Raw genomic sequence first — 27,428 nt, forward strand, 5'->3', positions numbered from 1 at the left:
CAGAAAGATTTCTAAGGCCTTTCCCACCGTTGCATCATAAATAGTCGTAAAATCATACGCCACCGATTGGAGATTCTTGTATTAAAGGCATAGTTTTGGGTACAGCATCTGTAGAAAGCTCGTCTTTTATGCGATTTCCTCCCCAACTTGTTGCTGCCAAAACCGCACACACTAACCCAAATTCCCCAGTCCCATGATGCGGACTGCCCCCCGCTGAGTCGTCCATTATTGCAATTAAACTAACAATCGGTAAATGGTAGAAGAGCAGCTGCATCTGCACCGGTGGCTTGCACTTTCCGCTCGAGGCGGCGAGCGCTTTAACTTGGCCAAAAACAAACAAACATCGACCATTAGTTGGCTCAATTCAAATCGTCCGCCGGGCGGAGGCAACAGCTGCCACTATCGTCTGTTACACTGAAAGCAGAGAATTTTTAAGAATTCAGATTTTACAACCAAAACTACTAAACAATTTTATGTGATCAATGCTAAAAGATCTTCTTAACCCTTTTATTTTCCCAAAAATATTTAAGTTAAGAGGTTTTTAGGTACTATTTTCTTTTGTGTGCATCTTAACTTGTTCAAAAAGCTTCTGCAGAGGAGTTAATCTCGGTGGAACTCTTTTGGGCCGCTCAGCTGCCTTGATCTGCTATCTTTGAGCGGACTTTGAGCCCTCTCTCGCTCTCTCAAGGCTCTCTTTCGCTCCCGTTGGCAGCCAACTGTCTGTACCGCTGTGGTCATGACATTCGTTCAGTTTCAGTCTGCTTTGGACTTTTACCGCGATCGGTCGTGCTTCGCTCCTCGCGATTTTCATTTGGCATTTCCCAAATTTGATTTTCCTCCGTTGGGAGCGCGTGCTTAAACGGTAAACTGCGAGAAGAATCGGGCGGAGAAGAGCGAAGGCGGGCGAAGAAGACTGACAGCTTCTTCGCGGAGACAAGGAATTTCCCGTGGCATTTGCCACACAAATGTTAGACGAGTTAATGAAGTGCAAAAATGTTTGTAGACTGAGTGGTGCTGCTGCCAAATGAACACGAAGGCGCCGTCAACTCTGTGATTTGCGGTTGCATTCTACGAGATACAAGATACAAGATACCAGAGACAAGCTCAGGCTACAGTCTCAAGACCCCAGAAGAAAGACTACAGCCTGTAGTGTTTGACCCTGTCGCTTTCGGCAGCAAAGTGAAAATTGCTCGGGAGCCGAGGAAAACGGAGAATCTGTGACTTCTTTGGTGTCAAGTGAGAAGACGACCTGGCGATACTCCTGTGGATTAGTGGCACACTTACCGAGAGCCAGCACCGCTGCAAACCATGTAAGTGGCACGAAAACATCACAGACCCACTGGGTGGGTGTGAACGGAGCGGAGAATGGAGTTGCCAATAGAGTTGAACGCTCCTCAGATAGAAACATTACAAGAAATCTTCACGTTTTTAGTGGGAAGCCGAGCGGATAACAACCAACTTTCCTCAATCGGTTGAACATCACATCTGGGTGGGTTTAAAGCTGAAGCTAACAGGGGGCTAACTTGAATTAAATATGTATTAATGGTTATAGGAGGCAGATCTCTTTTTGTCAGTTTGTTGGTACGAAAACAATCAACAAATGTTATGAAAAAATTATCAAACTGTTACAGTTTGACTTTAAATAAGTTCAAATAAGTTTCAGACCTCTTTAATAATCAACCAAGCTTAAAGAATTTTAATCACAATGATAAGATATATTTACAGATAGAGGATGCAAATATATTTCGCCAGTAGCTAGAACATAGGACATAGGCTGATTATAGTACATCAGTTTTACATTTAGCTGACTTGATTTTAAAATTTTAAATACTTGTATGCACTGATACTCGGTATGTATGTGTCGCCTGAGTCAGGTATTCTATAAGATCCTCCCTCCATTGGTTTTCTGGAAGACGTGACCCTTTGCTATCCCTTGGATGAGTCCACCTGAGAACTCACCCCTACCCTCAAGTGTGCGCTCAGGTCTGCTTGTGCGTGGAGGTGCGAACTCACCCCAACCCTCAAGTGTGTGCTGATATCTGCTTGTGCGCGGAGGTGTAAAAATTTATTGTTAAGCGTTTTAATGAAAAGTTGCAGTTTTTAACTTACAATCGTATAAAGCATACCACTGGAAAGGGCTTGAAAAATGCTTTCCAATGACACCAAACACACTTTTTTTTTTTTTTTTTTTTAGTGAGGGCCTATATTGAGACCCCCAATTACCGAAATTTTTGCCTTTTTAGGGTAGTAGTGAGCACTTGGGGCATCGGCGAATTGGCACTTGGCTAAAATGGCACTCGGCGAAATGGCCCTCCACTGATTAGCCGCCCGCCCAGCCAGTGTCTAGGATAAATCTTTGGTTGGGGTCTTGGCTGAGAAACCGTTTTCGGGTATAGGTCATAGGAGTCCAAGATCATTACATTACGTTTGTAATTCATTCCGTTTTCCCCAAGTGCTCACTACTACCCTAAAAGGCAAAAATTTCGGTAATTGGGGGTCTCAATATAGGCCCTCACTAAAAAAAAAAAAAAAAAAAAAAGTGTGTTTGGTGTCATTGGAAAGCATTTTTCAAGCCCTTTCCAGTGGTATGCTTTATACGATTGTAAGTTAAAAACTGCAACTTTTCATTAAAACGCTTAACAATAAATTTTTACACCTCCGCGCACAAGCAGATATCAGCACACACTTGAGGGTTGGGGTGAGTTCGCACCTCCACGCACAAGCAGACCTGAGCGCACACTTGAGGGTAGGGGTGAGTTCTCAGGTGGACTCATCCAAGGGATAGCAAAGGGTCACGTCTTCCAGAAAACCAATGGAGGGAGGATCTTATAGAATACCTGACTCAGGCGACACATACATACCGAGTATCAGTGCATACAAGTATTTAAAATTTTAAAATCAAGTCAGCTAAATGTAAAACTGATGTACTATAATCAGCCTATGTCCTATGTTCTAGCTACTTTCAGCTTAAGGCCAGAAATTTTTAATTGCTTCACGATCGAATGCAAGTGCTGACAACGTGGTTACAAGTAAATATATATATAAAGGTAAAATGTTTATTTCATAACGATTGTGCATGACCGTTTCCGATTCCTTTTAAGTCTTAAAAAAAATATTTATTGCAATTGACGGTGTTCTGACCGTTACTTCCCACACACCTGTATTTACATTCGTGGAACCCTTGGGCATCGTTCTTATCAAGTGAACATAGAAAGGGAAAATCTTTCTTACACGGAGATTGTGCACGAACTATCCCGCTGTCCGTAGAAACCATTAAATGGAATATTTACTACACTTGTCATTTTCCTGACCAGTCTTCCGCACACACCGATATTTACTTTCACTGAACTCTCAGGCCTCATTATCATCATCCGTTAATTTGTTCGCCATCCTTGTCTTCCTTATCCTTCAATACCATATGACTGGCGTCCGGGGCTCCTATGTATACTCAAAACCAATACGATTGGTTCTAGGAGTAAAACATACCTGTATGCACTCCCTATTGGTAACATTAGGTGAACATAGTCTAGAGACTATATAAATGACACCACTCAAATTGCTCAGAATCAGTTACTCAAAGGCCTCAGAACTACATTAAAAGTCTCGGTGCTTTATTGTGTTTATCTTTGTCATTTTCGTCGGTGCTTAAAAATTATAAACAATTTTTACAAATATATATATATATATATATATATATACAAATACATTTCAAATATTATAATAACTTAAAAACTACATCGTTTAAATCAAAAAAATGGAGTCAACAATTGCATGTGATTTGTGTGCTATGATTGTGAAGATGTGTGAGTTTAGTGATCACTATGCCAAGTGTTCCAAACCTCGGAATGCCTTCGAGGTTTTAATGGCAAGTTCTAAAATAAGATGTGACTTGTGCTACCGTATAGTCCCCAACTATAAATTTGACGAGCACTATAAGAATTGTGAAGGACCGCAAAATGCATTCAGCATTTTAATGAAGAAGAAGGATAATAAAGGAAAACAACAGGAACCAGATATTGTTCGAGACGATATTCCCTCAACATCAGCAAATGCCCTCAAGCGGATAAGAATGGATGAGGGTAAGGAACCAAATAGTCCTACAAAAAAAGCTTAAGATTTCGGGAAATACAGAAGAGCAAAAAGAGAAATTTTATGTCATACTTGTGGTATCCAGTATCTTGAGTCGAGGGAACGTCAGCATATGCTAACCGATTACCATAAGAATGCTTCGGTTCGAGAAGATGTAAATTATAAAAATATTTCACAAATTGTGAGTAACTCCAAGTTTCCTGTAAAAACATATAGAATTAAATGTCCCAACGAAAATGTAATTGACTTAAATGATTTTTATCAATTTTGTCAATCAAATCTACTTAAAATAATTGAGGATTGCATGTCAGAATATAGAGCAATCAAATTCTCGTTAAGAGTGTACGGGACTTATATGAAACAAATAGATGACGGAGAAACCGTTGAAACCAGGAAACACTTTGGAACGGCATATAGATCGGTATATCAAGTTGAAAATATTACTATAGAATTAAATGCCGCAATAGAATCCCTAATAACATCGAGCAGTGAATTCCAGGAAAAGGATTCTGGTTGGGCTATCAAGAACTTTGATTATTTTGAAGCCACTATAGTTAAACTAGAAAACATTCCTGCAAGCGGTTTCATACCAGCTCCGAATGCCATAAGATCGCGAAATGCGATAATAAATATTCAAAACACAGACGTATTTTGTTTTAAGTGGGCAATTTTAGCATTTCTAGCTAACAAGCGATTTCAGAATGCTACTTTTGCAACACCACAACAAAAGAAATATTCACGGGAGAAATTAACGAAACCGGCAAACTACCACATAAATATCAATGCAGAAGTCATTGATTATGAAGGAATGAGACTGGATTTTTCAGGAATTGAGTTCCCAATTACCAAAAAAGGAATAAATCAGTTCGAGAAAAAAAATAAAGATTTTAGCATCAATGTGTATGAAATTGATAATGACGGTAAAAAAATTGTGGGACCTACAGTTAAAACTCAAGAGATTCTACCAAACCACGTTAATATATTAGGCATTAATAACCGTCAAAATATGCACTATGCCTATATTACGTGCATCAAAAGATTATGCGGCTCGCAGCATTCAAAATCGCACGCAGGAAAATATTTCTGTGATAACTGTCTACAGTTTTATACAACAACGAACACTACCCACAATAAGCTTGAATGTGGAAAAAGTGGCTTCGTACTATCCTGAACCTAATACGACCACTTCTTTCAATGGATATCATAAGAAGCTATCACCTCCAGTAGTTATATATGCAGACATAGAGGCGGTCCTTGAAAACTATGAGATCTGCTTAAATAATCCGGCTACTTCGGCAACAACAAAGGTGCAAAAACATTCAGCGTGCGCGGTATCCTTCTACATTGCACACAAATATGATCCAACTCTGAATGAGTTATGGACATATGAAGGTAAATTAAAAAAATGATGTTAATAAATTTTGAAATAATTTAAATTTTATAAAATTACAGGTGAAGATTGCATTAAGCAATTTTGTAAAACTCTCAAAGAAAGGACTTTGAGTTTATTTTACAAATATTGGGCCACAGCAAAAAGTCCCAGTACAGATCCAATCGATGACTTTGACCAAGAAGGAAGTTGCTGCGCCTGTGAAAAGGTAATCAACGATGGCGACCTGGACAAACACTTCGACCAATTTTCTGGGAAATACGTAGGTCCTATTCATAAGAACTGTAAGCCAAAATATAAATTAAGCGATCCATTTTTTCCTGTAGTTTTTCATAATTTATCTAAGTATGATATACATTTATTTATTACTGAATTGGAAGGAGATTTAAACCCCATTCCTTGTAATAAAGAATTGTACATAGCTCTTACACAAACTATAAAACTAAATGCATTAAATAGATATAAAATTAGGTATATAGATTCAGTACGGTTTCTAAATTCTAGCTTGGAAAAATTATCAAGCTATATGGAAGATAGGGATTTTAAAATTCTCGCAACCAAATTTCAAGGAGAAAAATTCAGACAAATGCGTAGGAAGGGTGTATTTCCTTATGATTACTTGGATAGCTTTGAAAAGTTTAACGAAACCCAGCTTCCTAGCATTGATAGTTTTTATAATTCTCTTAGCGATGAAAATTGTAGTGTTGAAGATTATAGTTTTGCACAGAAAGTTTGGGACACTTTTAATTGTAATACTATAAGGGATTACTTAAAGCTTTATTTAGAAAGTGACGTTTTTAATTTTAGCCGATGTCTTTGAAAACTTTCGAAATATTTGTCGTAGAATTTATAAGTTAGACCCCATAAACTATGTAACTGCTCCCTCCATATCATGGGACGCAATGTTAAAGTTCACCAACGTACACTTAGAATTAATAAGTGATGGTGATATGTATAACTTTTTAAAAAGAGCTGTAAGAGGGGGCTTAACACAATGCAGTCAAAGAATTTCCATAGCAAATAATAAGTATTTAAATAACTTTGATCCTAGCAAACGAAATAATTTCTTAAGTTACATTGACGCAAATAATTTATATGGATGGGCTATGAGTCAGCCCTTACCACTTTCAGGGTTTAAATTTTTAACTAGGGAAGAAATCGCATTATTTGACTATAAAAATATATTATCTGATGGTGATGTAGGATATATGTTAGAAGTTGACCTGGAATACCCTCCTAATCAACATGACTCTCATAATTATTTGCCTTTTTGTCCTGAAAATAAAGTTCCCCCAGGAGGCAAGCAGGTTAAACTGATAGCAGACTTAACTAACAAAAGTGGATACATAATTCATTTAAAACAGCTTCAGCTTTGTTTACAGCATGGCTTGATTTTGCGAAAAATTCATAGGATTTTGTCATTTACACAATCATGCTGGTTAAAACCCTATATTGATTTAAATACTAATCAAAGAAAATTAGCACGAAATGACTTCGAAAAAAATTTTTATAAGTTAATGAATAATGCCGTATACGGAAAAACTATGGAAAATGTTGAAAAGCGTCGTAAAGTAGTTCTAGTAAAACATTATGAGTCTAGACAAAATTCTCCAGGCTTTAGGCAACGTATAGCTAGAAATGATTTCCATAGCGTTGAGTTATTTGGAACGGATTTAGCGGCAATTGAATCGACACCATCACAAATAATGTATGATAAGCCCATATACATAGGAGTAGCAGTTTTAGAATTATCAAAGTGGCTTATGTATGAATTTTATTACAACTTTCTATTAGTTAAAAGTCCATCTACGAAAATAATATATATGGATACAGACTCCTTTATTTTGTCATCAGAGGATGATTTCTATGAGACTATAAAAGCAAATCCCGATCGCTTTGATACCTCAAATTATAAGTTAGAAAATAAATACCAAATAATTCAGGCCAATAATAGAGAACCAGGAAAAATGAAGGATGAACATGCTGGAGATGTTATGACTTCCTTTGCTGGTCTTAAAGCTAAGGCATATTCTTGTGTAGTTGCAAAAGATAAAAATAAAACAGAATCTATTCAAAAAATTAAAGGAGTTAAAAAATCTGTTATTAAAAAACTAAGTCATACTGATTATATTGAATGTATAAAATATAAAAAAAACATTTTATGGAGCACAGCGTGTAATTCGTAGTAGATCACATACTTTGTATACAGAAATTATGAACAAAATAAGTCTTAATTATAAGGATGATAAGAGATATATTTTACCAGATAATTGTAATACATTAGCTCATGGTCATTATAAAATTGAACATATTATAAATAGTGATCAAGATAATAATCTATTGTAAAGTATATATGTAAATATGTAAATATATTTTGTATTATTAAAATTTTATTTTAAGAAAAATATGTGAATAAATAAATGTTTAAAAATATATCTAATTGCGTTTTATTATTTAAGAATTTTATTTACAGGAATCCACGAGTTGTGGCTAGAATCAAATCCGCTCCACTTAACGAATACTTGATTATTTTTTCTTTGAAGTATTTTTTCTATCAGGAATGCATTCTTATCTTTAACTTTTTGTAGTTCCTGTTCATAAAATGACCCATCAATAGAGTTTCCTCTGTAATCTTGAAGCTCATATGTTACTGGATATGTAGACTTAACTTTTATAACTTTAAAAACCTCCGTTGTCCAATTGGGTTCATATCCCTTCATAAACGCTCCCTTTATATTTACTTATTCGAACAAAATCATCTACAGAAAATTTATGTTTTGGAAAAACTTTAGGGAAATTATACACCGTTTTCAAAATGAACTCCTCATTTTTAATGCAAACATCAGCAGGGTTCATTTTAATGGTTCGGTGATATGAATGATTATACTGGTTTACAAGATATTTTATGTTATGAATCCATTTATAATTTCCTTGCATACTAAACATTTTCCACATGCGATTTTTTAATGTTCGATTAAAACGCTCGCATATTGAAGCCTTAAGATGTGTGAAAGTGTGATAATGATTTATATTAAATGTGCTCATTAATGTTTTAAATGTTGAATTAAAGAATTCTTTTCCTTGATCTGACTGAATATTCTTTGGTTTACTTTTGCTCGCTTTAAAGACAGTTCTCATTGCTTCTGTAACATCCAGTGCGGATTTTGACTTTACAGCTTCAGCGAATGCATACTTTGAGAATGTGTCAATAACAGTCAATAAATATCTATACCCTCTATTTTCTTTCCTAAAGGGTATCATTTCAACTAAATCAATTTGCCATGTATCATTAATCCCCTTCTGAACAAATTTACGACGCAAAAAGTTTTTGCGTGCCGGTTTGTGAATTTCATCAACAACTTGTTGTTTACTCATTTTAGGTTGCTGATTTATTTTATTTTGTTTTATTTTTTATTTGATAGTGATATTTGCTTAGTTAATATGGACTGCTTATATAGAAGTACATCTCTTTTTAATTCGTTACGCATCTTTTTCGAAATTTCAAAACATAATCGTGTTAAATCTATTTGTACATCTTTACCGAAAGAACCCTCTAAGTCAGCTAACTGAATGTCATACTTTTGTAATGACACACACTTAGGAATAATATGATTATAGTAAAGATATACCACTTGTTGTCGTAATATTGAATTCCAACATAGGAAGGTTGTAAAAAATATACCAAGTCTTAGTAAGGATCTCCAGGACTCAGAGTCAAACTCAATTTTGTTACCATACTGATTAATTACAAAAACATACTGATTATCAGATTTCCTAAATCTAAAATTACATTTCATAGATGCCATGCAGGGTTATCAATAATTGTGTCAGGCATCAAGAAGTCATACTGGTCCAGTTTCAACTGAATATATTCCTTATATGTGAGAAGTTGCATCCATTCGTCTTTATCAAATCCAACAAAATTACTTTTACTTTGCTGCATCCAGATCATAGGCATAAATTTTTTAGAAGTGGATAAACCACATTTCAACTTTAAATTATGTACAACATAGTATTCGAATCCAAAAATGACCTCATGGTCCTGTTTCTTTCGTGGAGTTTTATTTCTTTTCGGTACACACATGTCTATTTGGTTAGAGCACTTTATTTTAACTAAAACTTTATTCTAATCTGTCCGGTATATAAAGGAAAAGGCCTTCGCATGTACACCCTCAGTCCAGTTCAAAATTTCAAACCATCATGAACACTGTAGATCGTAATTCAAGCGTTATTGTTGATTTTCAATATTTATTTGGAAACAACAAACAAGTTTTTGTCAAGGAGCTTGCATTCATGCCAGCAGGAACGGTTATACCAAATTTCTTTCATTTCAAACCGCCATTCAACATAAAAGAATTGGATAAGGAAACTCTTAAGCAGCAACATTTAAATCAACAAAATATAAATGGTTTGGAATGGGCCGCTGGAGATATACCGTATACAGCCCTAGAAGAAATTCTCTCCCCACTCAATAAGTATAGTTCAATTATTGTTCGTGGTGAAATTAAAAAAATTTTTATCAAAGTATTTGTCAGCGACCATAATCGATATAGATATCGGAAGAAGCTTTACCCATCTACCAAATTTTTTTCACCAATTGTAAAATACATAAGACAACATTTCCTCTTCGGATCCCTAAATAATTTGTTTAAGCTATTTGTAATATTGGAAAACTCAAATTAAGAAGTATATTATAATACTATAACGTATGTTTAAGCTTCAGTAATAAATAAATAGTTGAACCTACAAGTTGTCTTATACAATGGAGTCATTCAAGGGTTTGTTTGGTAATGATCCGCGCAAAAGGGGATACACACAACTGATTTATTGCAATTATTGTGGATCTGATACTCACTTCGAGAAGAACTGCTCTAAAAAACGCGATCAGGAAAAACATAAATAAACCTAATGTAGTTTAAGGATAAGATAAAAAATCTATTTCAAATATAATAAAAAATAAAAATAAATAAAATGTTTACGCAGTTTATACATCCCTTTACAATGTTGATCTGCGGACCATCAGGATCAGGAAAAACCACTTTTTTGGAAAACTTAATAAACAAGAAGAATGATTTGCTAAATACTTCAATAAATCGAATTATTTGGTGTTATGGAGAGGAGAGTGCTAAGCCAAACTTTAATAATGTTGAGTACTATAAAGGGGTTCCTGATGTAATTGAAAACGAAACTAATGAACCCATTCTTTTAATATTGGATGACTTGATGATGGGGGCTTTTAATAAAAATGTATGTGAGCTCTTTACAAAAGGATCACATCATAGGAATTTATCTGTAATAGTTGTAACTCAAAATATATTCCATAAGTCATCGCATACCCGAGACATATCATTAAACACAAAATATATTGTGATGTTTAAAAACCCTCGTGATAAACTACAATTTCAATGTTTAGCAAGACAAATTTATCCTGAAAATCCAACTGAGTTATTTAGAATATATAAGGAAGTAACGGAACAACCACACGGATATTTACTTATTGATCTTACTCAAGGAATCAACGATCTTTTAAGATTTAGAACGGATATTTTTAATTCCGAATATACCGTGTGCTTTTCAGACGAAAATGGTTTACAAAAAGAATCTAAATCGCTTGAAAGCGAACAAACATTTATTGTATGTGCTCAAAAAGGCCAACAATAAACTTCGAAAGGCAATTATAAGTAATAGTGATAGTGACCTCGTAAAAACATTAGTAGAGATTGTTTTAAACACATTACAAGGCAATCATAAAGTTACAAAATCACATCTTAATGCTCTTAAAAAGTATAAAAATGCATTGCGATATCTCTCATGTCCAAAGCGTACCCTAAGCTCTAAGAGAAAAGTTCTTATTCAGAAGGGTGGTTTCCTACCTATTTTAATCAGTTCATTGCTTTCCGGAATTTTTGGAAAAATTTTAAAAGATGATTAAAAATAAACATAACTTAAGCAAAGTAGTTCTAATGCATCCCAACGCATACCAAAAACTGGTAAACAATGACCGGGGTAGTGAACTAATAGATATAAAATTTTTACCAATTTTGAATAACAATAAAATAAGTGATTATGACAAATGGATCAAAATACGGCAAGAATTATGCTACTACCAAAACAAAAAACGTAATAAATCATTTAACTTTCGAAATATTGATTCAAAATCAACCCCTATATCTAGCAGAATTAATGAAACTCAAATATTAGATTGGAATGATGCAAAACCTGATACTTCAGAATCAATAATAAAATATGAAGAAAAATTACCAAAAAATGAAGTCCTTACAAATTTAACAACTGATAGTGATGAAGGAGAACTTAAGACCGAGGAACGGACAAAGTTGTTAGACGATAAGCGAAAATTAAGTGATACTTCTTTTTTAGACGATAAAGAAGATATTAAAAGAAGAGCAGTGACAAAAGTGAAGCTTAATGATAAACAACGTAAATTAAGGGTAAAGCTGAAAAAATATAAAATAGATTCAAATCCATTTCAAGATCTTAAATATGTGTCTGGACGTGAAAAATTAATGAGATCGGTTCGTGCTAAAAACCAAATAGGAAAAAAACAAAATCAGTTGGATTTCTTATCAATAGTGCTTAATTTAAATAATAAAAATGGGGAATTTAGATGAAATGTTTATCACATTGCTCAGTAATGATTCATTAAATGTATTTCCTGATAACGTAAAGTGTGCATTTACAAACATTGTAAATATCCCACAAGACATGAACGATGATTGGGAAGTTGGCATTATAGACATGTATCTCAATAATTATATTAATCAAACTTCCAATAAAGAAATTCCAATACGTGAAGAAACGGAATTTGTTAGCTTAGTAAATGCTGAAACATTTAGATATAAAAATGTAAGCGTTGATTCAAAAACACCTGAAAATGGGTTGATTTTTATTTATACTGACATAATTAAACCTAGATCTGTAGGCTGTAAAAAACCTCGTTGTCTTCGAGTAATGTATTATAATGGAAAAGAAAAAAATATTCAATTTAAAAACATTGAATATTATCCTTTGGATATATGGTCACCAAATGAAATCTCAATACTAATTACTGATTCAAACGGATATAAGGTTCCATTTGAAACGTCAACAGTTCCGATTTTTGTTACTCTACATTTCAGAAGAAGAAGGACGTTGTAAAGTCTATAAATAATACGGGCTTAAAAATTATTTACTCATAATAAAAACAGTCATCATGGTGAAATCTTATCACGAATACTATTTAAACCAATGTGGGGGTGGTTTAAGCAATATTGGAAGTCTTTATGTATCACCACGAATAGTTCAACAAGGACGAGGAATCGGGAACTTTTTTAGTGGTCTTTTTAATTATATCAAACCACTTTTTCTTTCGGGTATAACTGCTATAAAAAGTCAGGCTGCTGCTACTGGAAAGGCTGTAATCAATGAAATCGGGAGAAAGCCCTTAAGAAATATCCTGCAAGAACAGAGCAAAATTGCTTTGAAAAATTTATCAGATAGAGCAATTGATAAAATAACCCGATTCCAAAACGGGGAAGGAAAAAGAAATAAAAAGCGAGGCACCAGAAAAAAACGACATCATTTAACATCCAAGCAACAGCGTAAACAAACCAAACCGCATCATAAACGAAAAAGAACTATAAGAAAATTAAATATTAGCGACATTTTTTCTAAGACAAAATGAATAACCATATCGAATGCATGAAGAGTGAACTGGATTTGTTTGCACCACATCCCACGCAAAGTTCCATTATAAGAACTGAAGAAGTTTCATATAATCCAATTGCTTCTTTAGACGGAGCATCATCAATAGAATTTGTCTGTTTAGGAAATGGTGAAACATATCGAGACCTATCAAGTGTTTATTTACGACTTGTTGTGCAACTTAGAAAAAGTGATAGTACCGGCATTGTAGGAAACGATGTCGGTGTAGTGAACAATATCTTACACTCTATATTTAGAAGTTCCTCAGTTTATTTAAATAATATATTAGTATCGCAGAGTGATAATAATTATCATTATAGATCGTATTTGCAAACAGTTTTAAACTATGGAAGTGATGCCTCAGAAAGTCACTTAGCCTCCCAAGGATATTTCCCGAATTTTGGACGAATAACGGCAGGCGAATATGTTTATCCAGATACCAATCTAAAGCTTAAAAATTTATTTAAAAATAGTAATAAGGTGGAACTTTTCGGAAAAATCCACGGCGATATATTTAATCAACCAAAACTACTAGTAAATAATGTTGATTTAAGAATTAATTTTAATATTGAAAAGACTGCATTTTATTTAATGGAAACTGGTACTGAGTCAAATTTAAAGATACTGGAAGCTCAACTTTTCATGAATCATATAACAGTTAACCCAAGCATTTTATTGGCTCACCATCGAGTTTTACAGACCAAAAATGCTATATACCCTTTCAATAAGGTTGAAGTAAAATCTTTTACAATATACCCAGGAAATAATACATTATCTATAGACAATGCAGTTATTGGACAGCTACCCAATTTTCTAGCGTTTTGTATGGTTAAAAACCGTTCATACTCAGGAAACCGTGGTTTAGATCCATTTCATTTTGAACATTTTAAAATTCAACGATTTAACTTATTGGTGAATGGAGTTCAAGTTCCTTCTCAAGCTCTTGAGTTTGATTACTCGAATGGTGAAAATGTTCAGAGCTCACGGGGCTATAATATGCTATTCAGATCTAGTGGGATAAAACATTATGATCGTGGTCTGCAAATTACAAAGGAAATGTTTGACACAAACAGTTTTATATTGGCTTTTGACCTAACTGCCGATCATTCAAATTCGAGTGTTTGTGCGAATTTAATAACCCAAGGAACTATACGAATCGAAGGAAGATTCTCTGAACCACTTACTGAAGCAGTTACTTGTCTGGTGTACTGCGAATACGATTCCATGATTGATATTGATAAGCATAGAAACATACGATTACTCCTTTAACATGAATACATTACAAATTAAATATTTGCTATCAAAGCATGCAAAAACACGATTGATTTTTAAAGGAGTTTTCCCTTCGGACCAGTTACCTGAAACTATAAAAAAGTATCCGGCTCTTATTATTGCGAATACCGATCCATCAGATAAACCTGGAACTCATTGGATTGCCTTCTATTTTGATAGCCCTAAGTCAGCTGAATTTTTCGATTCATATGGTCAATATCCGCAGAAAAAGGAATTCATAACATTTTTAAGATCAAACGCCCATAAATATTTTTTTAATAAACAACAACTACAAGGATATTTTTCTAACACCTGTGGTCATTATTGTATGTTGTTCGGACTTTTTAAATGTAGAAATAAATCACTTAAGTGCTTCCTGAAAAATTTCAAGAAAAACGACTTTACTTATAATGATAAACAAATACTTAAAATGTTTAAGAAAAATTTCAAAAAGTAAATAAAATTTTTTTATTATTAGTTGAGTTTATTTAATGTTTCTGAGCGATACAATCTCTGGTTTAACTTATAATATTTAAGCATAATATTAAGGGCCTCGTCTTCTAATATCGGCAGCATATGACACTGACATGTGTCTGGTCCAGATGTAGCATCTTCATCACTCCAAGGACAAAGTTTGTAGTGGAATCCAAACTTTGAATGTATTAACTCCTTTTCCGCTAAGTCCTCAAGGGTGGCTTTTAAATATTCAAGCCTCCTGAGGTGTTGCTCGAATAACATGTCTTCAAACTGCATCAAGAAGACTTCAATTTGTTTAGCGTGCATTTTTGTAAGACTTGTAACTTGTTAAGGTTGAACTAAGACTGATTTTGGAATAAGAAATTCAATCTTTTATAAGGGGAATTTCTTATTTACTTCATTTATTTACTTCATTTATTTACTGATAAATTCAATTTGAGCACAGCTATATCTATTGGGATCCTTTCCTTTATATACCATATGAGAAATTCCGTTCTCAGTCAATTTCTTAAATGGTGTCTTAGTAGAAAATTTGTTTACATAACTTTTTGGTAGAAATATCCAAATATCCTCATTTTCCTTATTGGTTAAATAAAGGCATATTTTAGTTCCATAAGGTGTTTTCCTTAATTTACATCCGGTGATCTTATAATCAAACCCAATACATAGATCTTCAATTTTCGTATAACCAATAACAGGTTTTGATTCATTTAGGGTCTCTAAAAAATCCTATAAGGAATAAGTAGATTAGGAAGGATTATATACATAAAGAAATGTTTATATACCATTTTTGATTGGTTAGAGATTGGAGTCGTGGTGTTCTAGTCACTAGTCGTTGAATACTAATTTGTTACATGAATTACATGGTCTTTTATACATGAAGAAATATATCTATTTCACTCTTTCATGTACACACTATATATATGTATATATTATATACAGGTGTACCACAACACAGTTAAAGTATATAATATAAAATTTTTCATTTAAAACTCTTTAAAATAGATGTATTTTTTTAAAAAAAAACTCAGTTCAGTTTCACATCAAAATGGGCAAGTTTCATTGTGAGTTATGCTCGGAATCAAAATCTTTTACTACGCGCAACAGTCTAAAAGTTCATACCTTAAAAGTACACAACTTTAGCTATACAAAATCAAAGTCCTTTTATTACTACTGTTATTTCTGTACTGATGTTCGGAAATTTTGGCTGCGAGACGATTTTAATATGCACATGATATTGATGCACGATGCTGAATTAAAAAGTATAAATAAAACGAAAGAGAAATATCTAATAAAGAACAAAAACTTTAAATATTGAATTTATATAACGTGTTTTTATTTCATAATGTTTTAAGACAAATATACAAATATTAGGAATCTAATCTTAAGAGAACATCCATTAAAACACTATCCTGTCCGTCATCCATAAGTTGTTTATATTTTGTCTGCGGTTCATTTTCAATTATCTCATTAAAAATGTGATCATCATTTGGAAACAGGCTAGGCTCAGACTCATTCAAATCAAACGTTTGAGCACACTGCATATTCTTATATTGCTCTTCGCTTTGTTCAAGTAGAATAAGTTTTCTTAGAACTTCCTGGGTATCCTTACCCATAGGAAAGTCTTCAAAGCCTAAAGAATCCAATTCTGATGGAGTGGTTTGAGTTGACGATGAGGGTGGTTCGAATACTTCTCGTAGGTATCGGTCCACGGTGTCTTCATCATCGAGATCCAATGCGCAGTCCGGCTCAGAATCTTCAATAATTTCCACATCGGAGTCCTGGTCATCGATTTCATCTGACCCGATAACTTTAACGTTTATATCGAAAGGTTGGTTAACGAGGGTCTTATCAGCCTCAAAAGAATTATAAAATTCAACAGTAAGATCCATAGTGATGTATTTCTGAGGCCTTTGAGTAACTGATTCTGAGCAATTTGAGTGGTGTCATTTATATAGTCTCTAGACTATGTTCACCTAATGTTACCAATAGGGAGTGCATACAGGTATGTTTTACTCCTAGAACCAATCGTATTGGTTTTGAGTATACATAGGAGCCCCGGACGCCAGTCATATGGTATTGAAGGATAAGGAAGACAAGGATGGCGAACAAATTAACGGATGATGATAATGAGGCCTGAGAGTTCAGTGAAAGTAAATATCGGTGTGTGCGGAAGACTGGTCAGGAAAATGACAAGTGTAGTAAATATTCCATTTAATGGTTTCTACGGACAGCGGGATAGTTCGTGCACAATCTCCGTGTAAGAAAGATTTTCCCTTTCTATGTTCACTTGATAAGAACGATGCCCAAGGGTTCCACGAATGTAAATACAGGTGTGTGGGAAGTAACGGTCAGAACACCGTCAATTGCAATAAATATTTTTTTTAAGACTTAAAAGGAATCGGAAACGGTCATGCACAATCGTTATGAAATAAACATTTTACCTTTATATATATATTTACTTGTAACCACGTTGTCAGCACTTGCATTCGATCGTGAAGCAATTAAAAATTTCTGGCCTTAAGCTGAAAGTAGCTAGAACATAGGACATAGGCTGATTATAGTACATCAGTTTTACATTTAGCTGACTTGATTTTAAAATTTTAAATACTTGTATGCACTGATACTCGGTATGTATGTGTCGCCTGAGTCAGGTATTCTATAAGATCCTCCCTCCATTGGTTTTCTGGAAGACGTGACCCTTTGCTATCCCTTGGATGAGTCCACCTGAGAACTCACCCCTACCCTCAAGTGTGCGCTCAGGTCTGCTTGTGCGTGGAGGTGCGAACTCACCCCAACCCTCAAGTGTGTGCTGATATCTGCTTGTGCGCGGAGGTGTAAAAATTTATTGTTAAGCGTTTTAATGAAAAGTTGCAGTTTTTAACTTACAATCGTATAAAGCATACCACTGGAAAGGGCTTGAAAAATGCTTTCCAATGACACCAAACTTTTTTTTTTTTTTTTTTTTAGTGAGGGCCTATATTGAGACCCCCAATTACCGAAATTTTTGCCTTTTTAGGGTAGTAGTGAGCACTTGGGGAAAACGGAATGAATTACAAACGTAATGTAATGATCTTGGACTCCTATGACCTATACCCGAAAACGGTTTCTCAGCCAAGACCCCAACCAAAGATTTATCCTAGACACTGGCTGGGCGGGCGGCTAATCAGTGGAGGGCCATTTCGCCGAGTGCCATTTTAGCCGAGTGCCAATTCGCCGATGCCCCAAGTGCTCACTACTACCCTAAAAAGGCAAAAATTTCGGTAATTGGGGGTCTCAATATAGGCCCTCACTAAAAAAAAAAAAAAAAAAAAGTGTGTTTGGTGTCATTGGAAAGCATTTTTCAAGCCCTTTCCAGTGGTATGCTTTATACGATTGTAAGTTAAAAACTGCAACTTTTCATTAAAACGCTTAACAATAAATTTTTACACCTCCGCGCACAAGCAGATATCAGCACACACTTGAGGGTTGGGGTGAGTTCGCACCTCCACGCACAAGCAGACCTGAGCGCACACTTGAGGGTAGGGGTGAGTTCTCAGGTGGACTCATCCAAGGGATAGCAAAGGGTCACGTCTTCCAGAAAACCAATGGAGGGAGGATCTTATAGAATACCTGACTCAGGCGACACATACATACCGAGTATCAGTGCATACAAGTATTTAAAATTTTAAAATCAAGTCAGCTAAATGTAAAACTGATGTACTATAATCAGCCTATGTCCTATGTTCTAGCTACTTTCGCCATTCCCAAATAATAAGTGGAGAATCAAAAAAAGAACAGCCATAATTTAAAGCTCAGTCTGTCACGCAAACTGCCCCGTTAATTGGTTTTCTTTTCTAAGCTCTTAATTATTTCCTATAGACAAGACCATAAAATGATGGTGAATACTCCCAAATAAAATGAATGCCCCAGCGAGTGAGAACGAGATACTTTCCTCAAATCGGATGCTTAGTCCCTCATTATGGCTGCTTAGTCAAGGGCTGGTCCATGCTAATTTATGCAGATTTAGAGGTTCGTTTCACCGCCAGAAGAGAGAAGATCTTTCCCAGAAACAAAGACACTGTGGCAGGCGACGCCAATTAGCGAGCCAACTTGCAACTTGGCCATAAAGCTCGCGGCTGTTCCTATTCTAATTGAATGAATGGAATTAACCCAGTTTCGGCCGCCAACTTGTTCCCATCATAATTGAGGTGGTGCTGGCCAAGAGGCAGCCAAAAAAAGTTAATACGAATTAGATTGCTGGGGAAGCTGTCAAACTTTGATGGGCCGGACTTCAGCCCAAAAACCCAAACTAGGTGAGCCGTAGTTCGGGGGCCAAGCCCTCGGGGGTCTTTTGTCTTAGCCGCGAACTATTTATGCTTTATGATGGAATCAATCAGTATGGAAGAGTATATGGAAATGCTAATTTTCGGCCGATCTTGAGATATGGGAACTGAATGAGGGCCGTTCTTCCCTTTGTGGAATAGGTGCGAGGAACAGTTAGCGATCGTTCCACAAACAAGTTTCTTCTTTATTCGCCATGCAGAACTTGTGCGTTTGTCTTACGACAATAAATTCGCGACGCTTTTTGTCTGTTTGAGATTTTGAGGTCAACACGATTGGGTCGCTCTCTTTGATTAACGACTAGCGGAATGGACTCCAGTCTGTCTGCCGCTCTTCTTGCCCTTTTTTGGCAGTTCCCGTCTGGCGGCTAATTGCCACGGGTACAGGTGTCTGATGAATCCACATCATGCCACAGATTGTTGATCGCCATCAAACCTTAATAGCAGCCGCACGCCAGCAATGGCTCCCAGCTCCAACTTCATTCCGAGCTCGTTATGGACACCATTATGACAAAGACACAAAATCGGGGAAGCAGCAAAAAGAAATGGGAACTTTGGACTCCAGGGAATAAACCAGGCAATACTTATTGCTTACAGTAATGAAGGTATAACGTTTCTGTAATAAGTTCGTGATATAAATGTATGACCTTCAGGGTTTAGATAGGCATTTGCCTTTTACTATGCCAAATTCGAGTTCTAGCTGCTTTTACCAGAGCCTAACCAGCAAATTATCCAATATATTAAAGTATCTTAGATTCAAATCCCTTGAACATGAGCAATTTCTTACAAATACACCCCAAGAACACCCTCCGAAAGAGGTACCAAATTTGAGCAAAATAAAAACCCATCTCGATTGCATGCAGAGCACGGGGTCGGGGCAATTAGAAGTTTGTTGGCCTGCGAAACTATCAGAGCCAGCAACTTCATAACGAATTGTTGTAATAACAATAATGGCGAGCTGCGAGAGTTATGTTTGCCTTATGGCCAGCACAACAAATCATTTCACATCGCCACATTTCTATTTTCGCTGGGTTCATTAAACCAACTGAGACCCGGAGTGTAACTAAAAGCCGCAGCCAAAGATACAGATACAGATAGAGATAGAGATAGAGATGGAGATAGTGATGGTGTATAGAAATAGAGGGGTTCTCGAGTTGTGGCGACAAGTTTGGCTTCCGTTCTCAGCCCGCTCATTTGTCACCAGCTTACATAACATATTCCCTAGACCCCTCCTCCTAACCCTTCTTTTCGAAAGCCAACGAAGCGCATCCCAAGTGTCATGGCCACGTTTCTATGGCTTTCCCAGCAGCTCCGCTCGATGGCATCTTTCAATTTGTCGCCCGTGTACTCATAATTGTCTGGTAATCTCGGGGCCCTTTCTTTGTGGCCGTCATGTCGGGGGATTCTCGCTACATGAGCTCAGCGAAATGCGGTAACTTTTGTTTATCTCTCGTATTTCGCACACTGCATGTGCTGAGAAGAAAGACCACAGATCAACAGATGTTCAGGTGATCCTGCACGCTATTTTGGCAACACGTACGCAGATCGGAAAATCCGCTATAAGACCGCTGATACGATCTCTTTCCCACAGGGCCACGCCCTCGAGTGGAACATTCTTTCCCAGCTGAATGAGACACACCTCGCCAGCTGGTAACGGAAAGTATTGCCAAAGCGCACTTACTGGGCCTTCAATTAAGGCGTCTACCTGTCCGTTAAGCCGGTTAAGACCGTAATGCACGATGTCTGACCTTTCCGAGCTGGGTCACTGTCACCTCCGGCTCCAAGTCGGCGTTTAGCTGGAAGTTCCACTCCAGCGTGGAGTAAGCACTCCAAAACGTTAATAATTTCAATTTACAATTTATAACAATTTCGGTATACCGAAAAAAGGGTAAATAAACTATTTTAGGGTTTCAATGTTTTCTTATACTTTTAGGTGGTTTCTTTTTGAAGTTCATATTAGTTCATAGGATATTTCTAAAACTATTTTTACTACTATAACTCTATTTACTGATTCATAAGCTCAGCTAACAATATATATTGATATTTGGAGAATACATTATATGCTTATAAGTTCTAATGCTCTAACATAAAATTATTTTCTGCGTAAATCGTTTTTCAAAGAGAAGTTTTTTTCTGTGCAACCATTTGATAGCCACTTACCTAACCGCTGTGGTTGGCTGCCTTTCCGGACTCTTCGGCTTGTTGGTAAACATTTAATGTTCTACTCTGCTCGATTCTCGGGAAGAAAAACATGGTCAGTTCTTTTCGGTTCGGGTTGGTTGGCCCAGTGTCCGATTCCCTGCTGCTCCACCAAAGTAATCAGTCTCCGGAAAGAGGGGAGAGAACGGCAGCCAATAACCCTGCAGGTGCCCAAAGTTCTAACTTCAAATGCCTTTGTAAGAGTGTTTACTTATCAAACCTTCCTAACAGTGCATTACCCACTCCAACATCCAAATTTCAATTAAATGCATTTGGAGTGGAGGCTAAAAGGCGTTTTCCTAGCCGATGGGGAAATAGCTGGCATTCGAGAGGCGGCCCCAAGGAAAGTTGCCTTTGTGCGGGGGCCCTAAACATTTTCCTAGTTGTCATAGTTGAGGTGGAAACTCCCACAGCTAACTGACAACCCTGGCTATTGTAGATGGCATTATGCACGCATATGGCTAAACTTATGATAAATTATGTTGGCTGGTGTTGTTGCGCCGGTGAAAGTGCCAATTGTTTTGTGCGCGAATTCTTGCCAATGAGATTTCCTATTCGCTATTAATTGTGGCATTGTGTCTGCCAGTTTTTCAGTTTTTCAGAGCCCACCCTCGAAGTCCGGAGCCCAGGCAAACGCATCGTCATGGAACCCACGCCCAATATGCTGTAAGCAGTCCCACTGAACTTGCATCTTACTCTTCGCATCTGCATCTGCATCTCACTGACTTCGCATCTGCATCTGTACAAAGCCATTCCATTAACCCACAACCGAGTAACCCGAGTAACCCGCATCTCTAACGCCTCCAGGAAGCAGTTGCTGCTAAAGAACCACCAGGACGCCATTCTCCAGCTCCAGGGACACTCTCCGTCGCCTCCTCTGACTTTTGGTACCGTTTCGATGGCGGATAGCAGGGAACGCATCCGCGGACCCTCCAGGGATGGTCGGGAGTTCCTCACCAGTCCCAGGCAAGTTCTCCGGCGTCTAATGTTACTTTCGGAGGGCAGACAGTACAGGGAGGCTGCTGGCGTGGTGGGCAGATTAGGTCCCTCAGTTTTAAGATCAGTCATCGCCGAACTCCCGCTGGATCTGCTGCTGGAGCACCTGCCCCACAGTGCCTACCTCCTGGAGTCGTTCTTTACCAGGTGAGTTATAGTTCAAGTTAATCCAATCCTATAACTAAATTTAGTGAATAGAATATAAGAGTATAAGGTATTCCAATTTATTTCTCTCCCCTCTCAGACTAACCACCTTGAACACCACTCCAAAGCCCGAAGTACCAAGTGAAACGGTGGCCTGGCAGCTGGTGCGCCTCTTTGCTAATCCCCATGAATCTGGACTTCGGCAAAGATGCGCTCGGCTCCTGCAGGCCTTGGCACAGTACGAACCAGCTCTCCGGCAAACTGTGAGGGAGAGGAGACGCAGCTTCGACAATGCTGTGCAGGGACTCGGAGTCCATGGACTCACCACTGATGCCTCCGGACAGCTTATATCGCTTCATGTGGCCTTGAAAGCAGAATTACAACGCCATGTGGACACCTATAAGATGGCCATTCACAAGCTAGAAGAGCTGAGCATGGTGACGGTCAACCAGGATCCCGCCCACTCCTCTCACCAACGATTGTTAGCCATCAATTACGGGGACATTCAGCAGCGACTGATCGACAATAAGACCCTGCTCACCATGCTGGACAAACCGGCATTGAAGCAGCTGCAAACCCTGGTGGAGAATCTGAGCACGCGGGTGGAGAACGACAAGGAGGTGCTGACCTGTGTGGGTCAGGTGCGCCGCCTGGACTCGCAAGCTCTTGTGGAGAAGCGTCCTGCCGCCGGCCTGCTTATGAACTTCTCCCGCGGCTGCGAGGTGGTGCTCCATATGATGGGTCCAGAGGGAGGTCCTCCGGGGACCTCGCTTTCCATGGGGAAGGCCACACCACCCGGCGCAGCCAGTACGAGCAGCTGCAGCGATGGATACCACTCGGATGACTCCGGCAGCGATGACGGCAGGTAAAAACTCAAATATATTGAACTATTTAAACCTCGGTTCTATCACTTGACCGAGTTCCAATAAGGTGTTACACCCACATTACAATCTCAGCCAAATCAGATCGAGACCGCATCCAACTCTCACTTGGCCACATCCCACACTCTGTCGCTCATCTCCCATTTCTATTTCCATTTCTATTTCTCCGCAGCGAAATGGTGTCGCTCTATCGGAATCTCTACGTCGAGAATCGAGCGGATGCCTTGGAGGCGTTGGACAGTCTTCCCCAGATAAAACATGCGCACAGCCTCAAGGGCAAGATACTCTTCTCCATGATCGTGGTGAGTCTGAAGTACCTAACGACACACACGCTTTGGGTCGGGTTGTAGATTGCCTGTAGAAGATATGTCCGAAACTTCAATAATGGCTTGTTAAAGAGGCCGAACAAATTTCAAGACTAACCTGATCGCGGAGAAATTAATGCCAATTGCGGGTCAGGTAGTCTTTTCACTTTTTTTGGGGAAGTTAAAAAATATTATTCTGGGTGCAGCATTTCTTTTTGGCCAATATGTTATTCGGTATAACATCTATCAGATAACCTTTATTAGGTTGAAAATGGCAAAAACTAATTTAAGATTAAGTCCAGCGGAGAAACTGCTGCCAACTGCAAGGCAGTCAATCATTCACATGTCGGTGGAATGCGAATCTCTACTCCCAAATTTTTACTTTTATAATTATCTCCTCCGTTTTCACTTGTCAAGACAACGTGGAGTTATTTGTGATGAATGGAGTCAATTTATCAGGGGCGTTTATAATCTTTAAAAGTGCCAATTCGCTGTCAATAACTCCTTTTAACTTGAAAGCAGCTATTGATCTTTTCTTGGAGCTATTCAAATTTAAGATGCTCTTGTCAATAGAAAAGTAAAAATCGATTGTTTTTAAAATGGGGCGATCGCGTTTCAATTGCCATTTAGCAGGTCACCGCCAGAATACAAGAATTGTTCGAAAAAGCGTTTATGCTAATTAACTCAAAGAATGCCTATTAATAAGGTGTCATTCTATAAACAAAAGCACTAAGATATTTATTATTATTTTAATGGGCAATTATCGTTAAGAAAGCGTTTCTACTGCTTGAACTGCTTTCATAGAAATTTATCACAGCACAATGACTCTCAAACTGTAAGACCAATTCAGCCAACGAAAATTACTTTCAATTTTCAAGTGCTTGGCCATCAATTACTAACGCCAAAGCCGTGGGCTCTGATGCTTCAGATCCTGTCAGACCGCAAATTGCGATTGCAAAATATCAATTTGACCAGATCAAAATCGCGTTTGAGCATGATTAGGCGTTGGAGCAGCGAAAATGTGAGGGAAAGTGGAGCCCCCAGGGTTCCAAAAAATTACGTAGGCGCGGAGGATCAAACTTGTAGTAATCGTATCACTTTCGATCATAGATAAAAGACACTTTTCCAGGAAAAAATTACAAACACAGATCAGCATATAGAAATAAAAGGCAAGCTTAAATTTGTATACTAGCTAATATTTTCCAGTACTGAAGTCCGAATTCCATAAAGTTCTTGAAGTCTTAAGCCGAAACCAGTTCAAATGAGTTCATTACCAACTTTTTCATATATGGTCAGCTCTCCTTCCGCCTATGCCACGGAATGCGGGAACGAAAGGTACTGGAAGTACGACGCATCCTGAATTGTCCTCTGGACAGCAGCAGCGAGACCACTTTGTCCCTGGACAGATCTGTTCGCCAGCACCTTTTCGAGACTGCCGAGAACTTTCCGCTGGGCGAGATCGAGCGGTCGGTGTTCAACCAGGTGCTCTCCACTTTACACGAGTATCCCTGCCTGGAGTCCTGCCCCCCATTAACCCACTATGTGAGTGCCTGTGTCCGCCTAGCCTGGAGGATGATCAACCAGAAGTCGCCCTACTACCTGGACATGGACTTCAACCTGGGTGAGTTTTAAAGCTCTTATTAATTTATTCACAATCTTAATCTTTAATGTATCCAATTCAGGCTTCCTGAGGCCCGAGAAACATGAACGTCATCCACAGGCGGATCGACGATCGGACCTTATAAAAGCCTTCCTTTGGCCCGCCTTGATGCAGAACAACCAGTGCGCCTTCAAAGCGGTGGTGGCCACCTGAGGATCATCTTAAGTTTACCCCATTTGTACATACAAGCCCTCTCTTATCCAATAAAGATTTACCCCTTAGCTAAGCGTAACTGATGGGACGGAGTTTGATGCACTGACTCCGGATCTTGTTGGTGCACAGTAGTGGATGCTCCGCGTAGAATTCCACTATTTCCGAGGGGGATCCAAAACATCGCTCTTGTGGCTTCTTTTGACCTATGGCATACCGCTGTCTCCTGTCCACCTGCCTCACAAACAGGTGGTAGAACTGATCGGCCGCCCAGATGCTCACTATGTAGCGGATGCACTGGTCGGCTGCCTTGAAAGGTCGAACCAGGCAAGATCCATCCTCTCTTCCATGGAGCATGCGCTCCGCCGTAGGTCGATCCACCGTAAAGTAGTACTGCTCCTTCTCCACGTGCCGCTCTTCTATCTCCGCATAAAAGGCGTCTGAGTCTTCTTAAAAGAGATTCAAATAAAATAATTATTTTATAGGTATAATACAGGAAAAGAGAAAACAGTAACTCATTCTTAAAATATATTCCAACTGCAGGAATATAATGTTGTCCACAGAAATCGATAGTTTAGCCCGCTTTTTTGTTTACATTTCACCAGCGGATAGACATATGACTTTGTTTTGAAACGGCGATATCTGCGAGAACTCACCCTCAATGACGTAATCTTGATGGGGCTGCTGGTGTGGATCGTCATCTGTGCTGGAAACCCGTTCTGCGACGTCACCTTCTTCACTGGCCTGTCTCTGATAGCCGAAACAGCAGCTACAGCAGACAGGTGACCTTAGTTCCGTCAGACTGTCCAGCAGGCGAACCAGAAGATTGTGCAGAACCGTCCAGTAGACACGTGCACACCAACAGCACATGGCGCCAATCAATCGAAGCGTCTTATCCCCTCTTATCCGAAGCAAAATTGGCTGGATTGTTGGAATTGGGAGCGCCGCTCGCGGCGCACATCTTTCGCGATCGAGCTACGCTGAAGACTGAATACCGAGTGACCAGAGCTTGACATGGAACCACAACCAGAACCCTGATCTCAGCACTCATAGCCCGAAACTGAATACTTGCCGAGACAAACCCGGCTCGTCTGGCGCTGCAACTCAATTAAAATGTGTTTAATGCGCGCTTGTGGGGCAGCAAAAATGCCCATATGTAAATAAGATATGGATATGGCTGGTAAACAAAATTCACTATCTGACGGGTGGGGATAAAGTTGGGGCCACGGGAAGAAACTGGATACTCCATGCGCTGGGGAGTGCAGCCAAGTGAAGATCATCACTTGGTTCCCATACAGTAGAACCAAGTTTAGGGTTTTCGGCATTCTGATAAACGAAAAGCAATTTTGATTCGAGACATTTTTGTGCATGAGTTTAATTATATGAACTAAAAACAGAATTAAAATAATAAGAAAGAAAAAGAAACACGTTTATTTTTTTTTCAGATGGGATCCCTTTAATAGTTTATGGATTTCAGCTTACAAAATTGTTTGCTGTGTAAAAATAAGCAGCGACAATTATTAAACGTTAAGCACCCATAAATTTATGTTCCCCTCTGAGGAATTCATTGAGTGTGGCTGAATTTTCTGAGGGGAAGGGGTTCTATATATATCACATATCTTTGGCTCTACATAATCTAGACACAATGGAGTCGAATGGCCAACATATGAGTTCGGAATTTTGCATGTTTGATGGGGGTAACATAATCTCGTTTTGCGAAAATTTAAGTTTCCCAGATTTGAATGCAAAGCAATTGGGGATCATTGCAATCAAATTACGAGCCCTACGAGGTATTACATTCCTCATTTGGACCATATGTGGCGTAGTTATGAGAACAATACT

The 27,428-nt window shown here is 38.0% G+C and overlaps 2 protein-coding genes across 3 annotated transcripts; one reads left to right on the top strand and one right to left on the bottom strand.

Moving 5' to 3' along the window:
* The first annotated feature begins 937 nt into the window (after positions 1 to 937).
* On the top strand, positions 938 to 25,589 carry LOC121529719. The gene is made up of 7 exons (XM_041817653.1): positions 938 to 1,310; positions 22,037 to 22,116; positions 22,258 to 22,593; positions 22,691 to 23,455; positions 23,644 to 23,773; positions 25,073 to 25,397; positions 25,459 to 25,589. Exons 2-7 carry the CDS (start codon positions 22,094 to 22,096, stop codon positions 25,587 to 25,589), a joined length of 1,710 nt encoding a protein of 569 aa, XP_041673587.1. The 5' UTR covers positions 938 to 1,310; positions 22,037 to 22,093.
* Positions 25,590 to 25,658: 69 nt separating this feature from the next.
* LOC108111450 lies at positions 25,659 to 26,620 on the bottom strand. 2 transcript variants are annotated; one of them, XM_017220919.2, is made up of 2 exons: positions 26,243 to 26,620; positions 25,659 to 26,035 (listed from the first exon to the last, which is right to left on the bottom strand). In XM_017220919.2, exons 1-2 carry the CDS (start codon positions 26,454 to 26,456, stop codon positions 25,659 to 25,661), a joined length of 591 nt encoding a protein of 196 aa, XP_017076408.1. In that variant the 5' UTR covers positions 26,457 to 26,620. The 2 variants fall into 2 exon arrangements, with proteins under 2 accessions (XP_017076408.1, XP_017076409.1); XM_017220920.2 differs by having other exon boundaries at positions 25,659 to 26,032; positions 26,243 to 26,616.
* Positions 26,621 to 27,428: the final 808 nt, after the last annotated feature.

Source organism: Drosophila eugracilis, unplaced genomic scaffold, assembly GCF_018153835.1.
Source record: "Drosophila eugracilis isolate 14026-0451.02 unplaced genomic scaffold, ASM1815383v1 contig_1781, whole genome shotgun sequence".
Lineage (NCBI taxonomy): Eukaryota > Metazoa > Arthropoda > Insecta > Diptera > Drosophilidae > Drosophila > Drosophila eugracilis.